This window comes from Solea senegalensis, linkage group LG9 (assembly GCF_019176455.1).
Source record: "Solea senegalensis isolate Sse05_10M linkage group LG9, IFAPA_SoseM_1, whole genome shotgun sequence".
Classification (NCBI taxonomy): Eukaryota; Metazoa; Chordata; class Actinopteri; order Pleuronectiformes; family Soleidae; genus Solea; species Solea senegalensis.
In genome coordinates, this window is record NC_058029.1 from 2,262,227 (window position 1) to 2,273,253 (window position 11,027).

At 42.0% G+C, this 11,027-nt stretch overlaps 1 protein-coding gene across 2 annotated transcripts; it reads right to left on the reverse strand.

Moving 5' to 3' along the window:
* Window positions 1-1,277: 1,277 nt before the first annotated feature.
* LOC122774355 lies at window positions 1,278-8,908 on the reverse strand. 2 transcript variants are annotated; one of them, XM_044033512.1, is made up of 11 exons: window positions 7,714-8,908; window positions 6,699-7,067; window positions 5,776-6,132; window positions 4,610-4,963; window positions 4,492-4,509; window positions 4,056-4,119; window positions 3,925-3,968; window positions 2,972-3,122; window positions 2,770-2,883; window positions 2,101-2,168; window positions 1,278-1,307 (listed from the first exon to the last, which is right to left on the reverse strand). In XM_044033512.1, exons 1-11 carry the CDS (start codon window positions 8,104-8,106, stop codon window positions 1,284-1,286), a joined length of 1,956 nt encoding a protein of 651 aa, XP_043889447.1. In that variant the 5' UTR covers window positions 8,107-8,908; the 3' UTR covers window positions 1,278-1,283. The 2 variants fall into 2 exon arrangements, with proteins under 2 accessions (XP_043889447.1, XP_043889448.1); XM_044033513.1 differs by lacking the exon at window positions 5,776-6,132.
* Window positions 8,909-11,027: the final 2,119 nt, after the last annotated feature.

Sequence of the window (11,027 nt, forward strand, 5' to 3'; positions counted from 1 at the left end):
ACTCGTACAGTTATTAGACAGTTCAGAGAAGGTGATGCCTTTTCCCCAAACTTACCAAGAACCAAACCCACAGTACCTCCGAGGATTACTCCGAGAACTATTGCTCCAATCACTCCTGGTCGAATCAGGAATTTCTCTTTGGGGAATAACCTGCAGCAAATGTTTATAATATCATCCTCTCGAGGAGCCATCTGTGAACACATTTATGGTGGTGAACAACAATAAAGACAAATACACCCACAAACCAAATACCAAAACTGAAACGGTAAAGTCCTGGTCAGGCTTGCACTGGACTGAGAACCTTTACTTGGTAGGCACAGTGTGGGCTGTGCCCGTTGTTCGCATAGCACAATATAGGTACTGTACTGAACTAAACCGGACCATTCAGTACAGTAACATGGCTGTAGATACTGTGCTAGTATCAGTGATACTCTGTGTACTCTGAGTACTGACGCGATCTGAGTCCAGTGTTCTACAGCCAGAGCAACAATCTTGAATCTGAGGTTCAACTATCGAGTGTCCTCTCCCAGGACAGACCTTCGTAGGGAGGCTGAGGACTTAGACCCCTATCTCACTGTTAGACAGGAAACTGACATTTGTAATGGTGTCTTCAGAGTGTCTTCAAGACAGAGTCTTCCCAGTGTCTTTACCGTCAGGAAGTGGAGACGCACAGCTTTTAGAATGTGGACAAATCAGCTGGTTGGTTTCGTTGAAAATGAAATAGACTTCAATTATGACAAAACACAACAATCAGGAACTTTTTTTCTTTCTTTCTTTAGTTGTAATAAATAGAAATCTTTTCATGACACATCAACAGAGTCTGCAGAAAGAAAAAACTGATAAAAATAGTAGAACATGAATAAGTGTAACAATTTAAGTTCATCATGTTCAAATAATAATTCAAAACCTGAAAAGCAATATTACATTTTTCAATATAAAGTTTATCAATTCACTGTGTGATTAATAACTGCTGTTAAATTATGATAATAATACTAATACTAATACTAATAATAATAATAATAATAATGATTAAAAAAAATAATACTACATTTTTAAATAACTGTGTGTATGTAACTTTATTTTGCTTTTGTTCTTTTTAAATGTGAGTGTTACAGATTTTCATGCTTTCATCTGAGAACATGAATCAAACAGACAAAGATTCAAACTCCAGGAAAAAGAAACCACAGCTTCAATCAGGATCTGAGTTTCAATCAAATACAAAGAAGAAAAAGATTCTCCTCCTCTGCTGGTGTGTGTGTGTGTGTGTGTGTGTGTGTGTGTTTTCAGATTATGGCTGATTTTAGGAACTGAAAAGAGAAAATGAGAGAAAAGAATTAGTACCACACTGAACCTTTAATGTGCAGCAACAGAGAGGTTGTATTTTATCATTAACTTGGACTCGTTTCATAGAAAAAACAGAGCTAAACATGAAGGGCATGAAGGGCATGAAGGACATGAAGGACAGGACGGACAGGACGGACAGGACGGACAGGACGGACAGGACGGACAGGGACAAACCCTGAACCTCATTTATCAACTTCACATTTGTTTCCCATCATGAGTTTAGAGATAAAGCAGATAATAGATAATAAGCATCAGTGACATGTAAACATGGGCGTGCTGTGGTTTTCTCTGTGACAGAGCTGCTGCTCGAGTTAAGGTCAAGAAGTTAAGATGAAGAAGTTAAGGTAAAGAAGTTAAGATGAAGAAGTTAAGATGAAGAAGTTAAGGTGAAGAAGTTAAGATGAAGAAGTTAAGATGAAGAAGTTAAGGTAAAGAAGTTAAGGTAGAAAAGTTAAGGTGAAGAAGTTAAGATGAAGAAGTTAAGGTAAAGAAGTTAAGGTAAAAGAAGTTAAGGTGAAGAAGTTAAGATGAAGAAGTTAAGGTAAAGAAGTTAAGATGAAGAAGTTAAGATGAAGAAGTTAAGGTAAAGAAGTTAAGGTAAAGAAGTTAAGGTGAAGAAGTTAAGATGAAGAAGTTAAGGTAAAGAAGTTAAGGTGAAGAAGTTAAGTTAAATAAGTTAAGGTGAAGAAGTTATGGTAAAGATGTGTCAGTATTTTTACTTAAAGTTAAGGTAAACAGATAAAAACATGAACTCACCTGTTTAAGGGAAAAGCTGCTCACCTCACAGTCACATGGTAAACTGAGCAGACGAGCGGTGAAACGTTCTGGACACAAGTTTGTGTTTAAAGTCAAAAAAAGGTTCTGGACTGTCATTCACAAAATGGCCGTCATGTTTGAAGATTTTTGACCACAAAATATAAGTTTGTAACTCACTCACTCTCCCACACCAAACCCCAGAGAGAAAATCAGCGATTTTAACATCACACACACACACAGGAGTCGTTGATCCACTGCTGCCTTCATCGTTAAGTTCAAACGTCTTATTTTGTCAATTCTGTGTTGACAAAATAAATAAATCCTTTATTCAGATTTACTTCAGTGACACAAAGTGACCACACGGGGCAGCAGTAGACCAGCAGCTCCTGTGTTCCTGTGAGCTAAAATCACTGATTTTCTCTATGGGGTTTGGTGTGGGAGAGTGAGTGGTTTACAAACGTCAGTTCCCTGTTGGAAAAGTCTGTGTAAAGTCTGACAATTTTGTTTGACAGCGTCAGTTTTCAGATGAAAGAAGCAGCAAACAAATAACATGACATGTCAGTTCTTATATTTTATTTATCTTATTTATCTCTGCTGTACAGCATTTTGTTTCAGCTGTTGTTTTTTTAAGTGCTTTATAAATAAAGTTGGATTGGATTGGATATTTACGTTTGAGGATGTGGAGTTTGGTCACGGCGGCCGTGTACTCGTCGTAGTTGATGCCACCTTGAGAGCCGTGCTGTTGCCACAGAGTTGTGAAGGTGTCGTCGTCGACGGTGAAGCCTGCATGACAACAGAAATCAAAGAGGACGCGTCAGCGCGCTCACCAGCCTCCTCCAGGGTTATTTGGCAGTGATGACTGTGTATTTACCACGGTCGGACAGAGCCTTTTTCATTTGTGTTTGAGTGACAGACGGTGGATTCCTCCTCTCGTAGCTCTCCACGTACTCCCTCCTGAGAGCGGCCATGTAATGCTCCAGTTTGAAGAACTCCACCACGTCCAGGTCTCGTGTCACATCTGTCTGAACGTGCTGTTAAAGAACCGAGATCAATTTCCCCCACAGACTTCTATTCATTCTATCTCATTGGTTTGGAGTCGCCCCCTGGTGGTCAGCTGTGATCTAAAAACTTTGCACTCACTTTTGACACAAAAAATTTCTGGTTTGACTTTCCACCATTTTCTGTTCACATCTGTCTGACCAGTGAACCTGACCGGTCACGTGATCTACATTTTCAGCTGTGTCCCATTTACATTGGAAGTTGGAACTGGGAGTGACATCACGTCACAGGACGTAAACGTGGACGAGCCATTGTTAGCAGTCGATAAAGTGTACGACTGATTCACTGTGAGATAAATATGTCACTTTTCCATCACAAAATTCTAACTCCACCCAGTTTAGTTTCAGTCTTGTTGTTTTCCTTGACTTCATAGCTCCTCCTCAAAGTGGGTGGAGTCATCACCGCGCAGCTGCCTGAAAACGCACAAACTTGTGACTTTTAAAGCAGTTGTGTTGGGTGAAACTGAATCATTAGAATCAGTGGATTAAAATTTCAAAGGAATCATAAGCAGATTTTGGAACTTTAAGTAGATTTTGGAATTATAAGTAGAATTTGGAACTTTAAGTAGAATTTGGAATAATAAGTAGATTTTGGAATTAGGTGAGGTTGCTCCTACTTTCCAATTTAGGAAATTGCAACTTCCAACTCTGACTGGAATGCACCATTAATGAGAAGGCAGATCACTGCTGAGATGAAGCTCAAACACATTGCTGTTACATGAAAACATGAGTTCAGTGTGCATGTAAACAACGTTGCAGAGGATACGTCCATGAGCGTCAGCAGAAGGCGAGCGGTTCTCAGACTCAGGGCTGTAAAGGGGTAGAAAAACACGAGTGAGCATCAGAATATTTCACTCACACGAAACGTGTTGAAATCAGCACTAAAAACAAACAGACGTCTGCCACGAACAGAAAATCCTCCAGCGTTCAGTTTAGCGAGGACACCTTCAGCGTTCAGCATCTGTGGGAAAAACCCACAAAAAACAGCGTTAAACGTGAGTTATCATCTGTTTCCTCTTGGAAGGAAAGAAGAAGAAAAGGCTGATTCCTAATTTGAAAAAAAATGGCCACTGAAAATAAACAAATGTCGGCCATTTTCTGCTTCTTCTTATAGGAAGAAAGAAGAAGAACAAAATGGCTGCTGTGAAAGAACAAAAGTCAGACATTTTGATGGTAGAATAAATAAAGAATACCAAACAATTATCAAAACAGAGAGTTACTGTAGCAACATGTGTGATTAATCAGCAACTAAAGAAAACTCATAGTTTAATGATTTAGGCAATTATAAAACACTTTAGTGAGGAGTTGACATAAGGAAATAGAACTCAAATACCTCAGTCCTGCTTTCTTCCTGTTGGAGAAGAGAAAAAGTAAAAAAAAAAAAAAGTCAATTAAATTAAAAGACCCTTTTAATTTGCACCAAATGTAACTATAATTTAAATATAACTTACCGATGCACACATTTCTTCTGGGAATGAGTTACACTGCAGCTCTGGTGGCCAAGAAACGCCAAAAGCTGTCATCCGATCTTCGCAGCCCTGTTTGGCTCTCTCACAGAAAGACCTGCAGGGCCGCTGCACTTCCCCAGCCACACACTCGGGGGCGTACACCCTGCACAGCAAGAGGCGGATGTCCTCCGAGCACATGGTCTGCACCAAGGAGTTGAAAAAGGACATCCTCGCCATGGCTTCTCCTTGATTTGCGTGTCCCAGGAGATTCTGGGTGGTGGTCTGGTTGTAAGACAAACCCTGACACAGGGGGATGGTGATGGGCTCGCACATGTCCCCGCTGCTGCCCACTCCGTACTGCAACAACACACACATGCAACACACTGTACTGACACCTTTGGCGAAAGACGGTCATTACACAAAGGTCGGGCACAGAAGTGAAATATGAGCAGGAGATTAGTCTCTCTGTGAAAACATGGCAGCCAGAGAGGACTGATGTTAGCCACTTAACAAAGGGTTAACATCCATTTCCCTTTCACTCAGTTAAAGCTTTAGTCTGTAATTTGTTCCTGAAACACTTCTTTTAATACCTAGCTCCTCACTGTGTCTTCAAACTCTCATTGAAAAGTGTCATGAGACTTGCTTTCCTCATGAGCACGTCGTACCAAACCTATGATGCTACAGCTGCCTTATAGCAACTAGCTGCTAGTAGCGTGTTGACAACCAGCAGCTTGTCTCTTAAATTCTGAGCAACTAGCAGCTAACCTATTCGTTTCTCAGCAACTAACTTGTTTAGTTTAAGTCTAAAATAATTAAGGCTAATATAATATAATAGTCGAGGAGCTTATGTTAGCAAAGCTGCTTACCGTTGTTTGCATAAAAACCTCACCACTCAAAACAGGAAATAGGCTACAAGGCTGGTGCAGAAACATGGCGGCAGCCCAAGATCAAGGGGGTCCCTTTTGTAATGGAACACTTATGTTGCGTTCCATTCACAGTGGAAGTCGGAACTGTCAGTTTTGTCACTTCTGTCACTTCTGTGTCGACCGAGTTTCAGTTAAGAAGTCGTCAAAAACCATGGACGCAAACATATCTTGGGCTAGCCTTGTTAGCAATACCAAGCAATAACAACACTTGTGATTTTCTTGTGTCTCTCTGTACAGACTCACCTGTTGACATGATTCTGTGGTAAAAGCTTCACACCTGAAAGCTTCAGGCCACACAAAGCCGAACCTGCTCATCAGCAACTCGCAGCCAGACCGAGCCTGCTCACAGAGCGTTCTGCAAGGTGGACGGGCTTTTCCTGCCACACATGGCGGAGTGTAGAGGGAGCAGAGGAAGGGCTTTAGGTGAGGGGAGCACTCCACTTTCACTAGAGGACTGAACTGGTTTATCTCCAGGTTGGCCTCCTCCTGGGATTTGTGGCCCAGAAGGTTGGGCAGCACGGTCTCAGTGTAGGGCAGGTCTTTGCAGAGAGGGACGGTGATCGTCTGACATGTCAAGGATGGTTGGGCAACAAGATGGTCCTGGAGATAACAGAAGCACACTCAGTTTAACCCTCTTATGAGCATCATAATATTCTGGCTGCCTGGATTTATTTTGATTTTGTGTCTGTCAGAAATGTTCAGTGAGTTCTTCTGCCTCCTTTGTCCAAGATAACTTTCCCTTTCCATACTCTGGCAGTTATTCAACCGTTTACGAATTATGCTACAGTTGCAGCTAGGTTAGTAGCTAACAGCAACTAGTGACTAGATTGAGAGAAACTAGCAGCTAGCATCTTAGATTCTCCACCAACTAATTTCTTAATGACTAGGAGCTAACCTCTTAATGTCTTAGCAAGCATATTTGCTTCTCAGTATCATTGTTAGGTATGACACAAGTGGGTCCCTCCTTGCTAATCTGAGTTCAGGACTGACAGAGTCAATATTTTATTAATCTGTGCATGAAACTCAACTGTTTTCCAACAGTCACCGCCAAACGCAGCTTCAAATTTCAAATTTGGGGATTTTGATCAAGAGTCTCAGCTCTCAGGAAAAGCAAAAGCTGGATTTGTGTCTTCAGTAATCGTCTCTCTGTCCTCATGCAGACTCACCTGTTGACATGATTCTGTGGTAAAAGCATCACACTTGAAAGACTCAGGCCACGCGTAGCCAAACCTGCTCATCAGCGACCCGCAGTCGGACCGAGCCTTCTCACAGAGTGTTCTACATGGCGGACGAGCCTTTCCTGCCACACACTGCGGAGTAAAGAGGGAGCAGAGGAAAGGCTTCAGGTGAGGGGAGCACTCCACTTTCACTAGAGGATAGTACGGATGAATGTCCAGGTTGGCCTCCTCCTGGGATTTGTGACCCAGAAGGTTGGGCAGCACAGTCTCAGTGTAGAGCAGGTCTTTGCAGAGAGGGACGGTGATCGTCTGACATGTTGCTATTGGAGGAGTCGGAGTAATTCTGGTTTCTTTACCCTGTAAAGAAAAAAAACAAAACAGAAATGGAGATCATTCATTCATTCATTCATTGTCTACCACTTTATCCTCCACATGAAGATCGCAGGGCCACTGGAGCCAACCCTGGCTGACATAGCATGAAAGGCAGGGTCACACCATGGACAGGTCATCAGTCCATCACAGGGCAAACAACCATTCACCCTCACATTGGGGTGCTGTACCAATCTCAGCTGACATAGGGTGAAAGGCGGAGTCACACCCTGGACAGATCGCTAGTCCATAGTTTTTTAATTTTATAGATATCGCAAATGAGCTAGGAGTTTCGGTAATGAGAAGTATGCATGACAAATCCTGTCAATGACGACATGATGAACAGAACTCGTATTTCCATGGGTTAGGGTTAGATTCACTGCTTCCCGGTCTGCAGTTAAGAATAAACTTAAGGGAAATTTAACTTTCCATGACCGTCAAGTTTTTACATTTATTAAAAACAATTATTTTATCTTGATCTCTGTGGATTTAAAGTGACAGTGAACTCTCATGGTGTGAAACCAGCACTGGTACACTTCATTTTTACAGGAGCTTTTCCTGCCAACATGGCGGAGTAAACAAACCAGGTCACATGATGCCCGGAGCGCTACATTTGGATGATTTCTATAGTTACCTGTGCGCAGTTAGACACTGGTAGCGCTTCACAGCGGAGCTTTATCGGCCAGGACAGCCGCTTTGCTCTGATCGCAGACTCGCAGTCCGTCTTGACTTTCTCGCAGAGAGATCGACAAGGCTTCGTCCGGCTGTCGTCGTCTGAGCTGCATTCAGGCATGACAACGCGACACATTAATGTCGCCACCTCCGTGGAACAGGCCGTCTCCACAATCTGCCCGATCTGATGCAGGCTGTATCCTGAAACACCACTGGGATGAGAGGTTGAGGTGTAGCCCACACCTTGACAGAAGCTAGCTGTTACAGGCTTGCAATTTGACCTATCATCTCTGACGCTGTGAGCCGGGCGGGGAGACAGCAGCAACCCCAGAGAGACCAGGATGAAATTCCACATGGCGTTCGATTCCCTCCAGAGCAGCACTGCACTGCACTGCACTGCTCAACAAAGCCAGTGGACTCTGACACCAGTGCGTCTCTGTTCTACTCTGTGGAGGTGGAGTACGAGTCCACAAATGGAGTTTCTCACACAAGCCACTGATTTAGGATCACAGCTACAGTCACACAACAGCAGGAGACTTGACAGAAAATCAGAGCCAAACTGGTCTCAGAGCAGCAGGGTTTCGGCTTCAGCTTCACATCTGCTTGTGATTATGTGTTTTCTGCATAACCTTGGGGGGGGCGATAGTTTGTTGCATAAAGCTGGAACAACAACCCTGGATGGAGAGTGTTCCAGCATGAGAGGGATTGGGTAATAATGTTTGTTGTGTTCTGTGGAACTTGGATTGCCAGAATTCACCACATGGTATGAAGAGGATGTGTTGAATCTCACAAGAAGACAGATGTGCAAGAGAAAGTGGTTGATTAATATCACATGTTCATAGTGAAAAGGGTGGTTCACTTTGTATGAGGTACAAACACAATCAATGCTGCCTTAGCTCTGGAGTTATATAACCGAAAACATGTCTGCCAACAAAAACATGGGGAAAAATTGATTTTAGCCTCTGAGGCGACAAATACAATGAGAAAACAAATACAGTGAGACCACAAATACAGTGAGGCGACAAATACAATGAGAAAACAAATATAATGAGACGACAAATATAGTGAGACAGCAAATACAGTGAGGCGACAAATCCAGTGCGGCGACAAATATAGTGAGACGACAAATACAGTGAGACAACAAATGCAGTGAGACGACAAATGTGACAAATGCGACGAAATACAGTGAGGCGACAAATAGACAAATACAATGAAAACAAATATAATGAGGCGACAAATACGGTGAGAGGCGACAAATACAGTACAAATACAGTGAGACAACAAATGCAGTGAGACAACAAATGCAGTGAGACAACAAATATAATGAGACGACAAATATAGTGAGACAGCAAATACAGTGAGGCGACAAATCCAGTGGCGACAAATACAGTGAGACAACAAATGCAGTGAGACGACAAATACAGTGAGGCGACAAATACAGTAAGACGACAAATACAGTGTGGCGTCAAATACAGTGAGACAGAATGATCGAGAGTTGTGGTACAGTTTTAGTAGAGTAGCAGTACAGTCATAATATAGTTGCAGTACTGCTGCAGAAAAAATGCTGTACAGTTGTAGTAGAGTTGTGGTACAGGTGCAGCACAGTTGTGGTACAGTTGTAGTAGAGTGGTGGTACAGTTGTAGTAGAGTTGTTATATAGCTGCAGTACAGTTGTGGTACTTGCAGTAATAATTTCAGTACTAAAACACATCACGACAGATATGATTTGCAGAAATATTTGCTGATATGATCGGATGCTGTGCAGCTAAATCCTGCCCCGTGACTAATGTGATAGTAGTAATCTGTTGTTTTTAACCCTGATGGCGTCTCAGATTATCTGTCCCTGTTTGTCTGTTTCTGACCTTGTCTCAACTTTAGCTTTCAGAAAAAAATGGTTGACTCCACTTGTATTATTTTTAATGATTGACAAAAATAAATGAATGAGACAAATACAGTGAGACGACAAATACAGTGAGACGACAAACACAGTGAGACGACAAACACAGTGAGACGACAAACACAGTGAGACGACAAATACAGTGAGGTGACAAATATAGTGAGACGGCGGAAATACGGTGAGGCGACAAATACAATTGAAGACGACAATAGTGAGGTGACAAATGAGTGAGGCGAGCAAATACAGTGAAACAAATATAATTCAGAACCACAAATACGGTGGCGACAAATATAGTGAAACCATTAATACAGTGAAACAAATATAGTGAGACCATTAATACAGTGAGGCGACAAATATAGTGAGACCACAAATACAGTGAGGCGACAAATACAATGAGGCGACAAATATAGTGAAGACAGCAAATACAGTGGCGACAAATCCAGTCGCGGCAAATATAGTGAAGGCGACAAATACAGTGAGACAACAAATGCAGTGAAGCGACAAATACGGTAAGGGCGACAAATACGGTGCGACAAATACAGTGAGGCGACAAATACAGTGAGACGACAAATACAGTGAGGTGACAAATACAGTGAGGCGACAAATACGGTGAGGTGACAAATACAGTGAGGCCACAAATACTGAAATAACTGTACACTATAGTGGCGGTGATTCACTGAACATCATATGTTGGGTGCACATTTAAACACAGGATCCAGGCAGCTTTCCAAGTTCCAATATTTTATTTTATTTTATTTATTTTAACGGTAGTTGGTGATGAGGGGTAATGGTGGATGATTTGTCTATATGAAAATGATAAAGGAAATATTACAATCTAGCAAGTATCAAATATACAATAAGAAATTAGGTTGTCTTAGACTCACATCAATAATGCATCCACTCTTACTTTCCTCTCTTTAATAAAGGATTAAACTCAGGAATCTAGTATAATGAAACACAAACAATAAGTAAATCTTCAAACAATATGTAGTATCAACCAGATGAATCATTAAATGAGTAAACGTCCATAAAACTCACAGCCAGTGTTCCTTTGTTCTCGTGGATTGTTTGGAGGGAAAATAGGGGGGTCAAAGGGCGGATTATATAGGATTAGGGGTGTGGTCCAGGTAGGTGTGGCAGTGATGAGGCAGGTGAGCAGTGAGGCGACAAATACAGTGAGACCCCAAATACAGTGAGACGACAAATATAGTGAGACCCCAAATACAGTTAGACGACAAATATAGTGAGACAGCAAATACAGTGAGGCGACAAATACAGTGAGGCGACAAATATAGTGAGCTACAAATACAGTGAGACAACAAATGCAGTGAGGCGACAAGCGCGGTGACAAAGTGAGACTAAATACAGTGAGATGACAA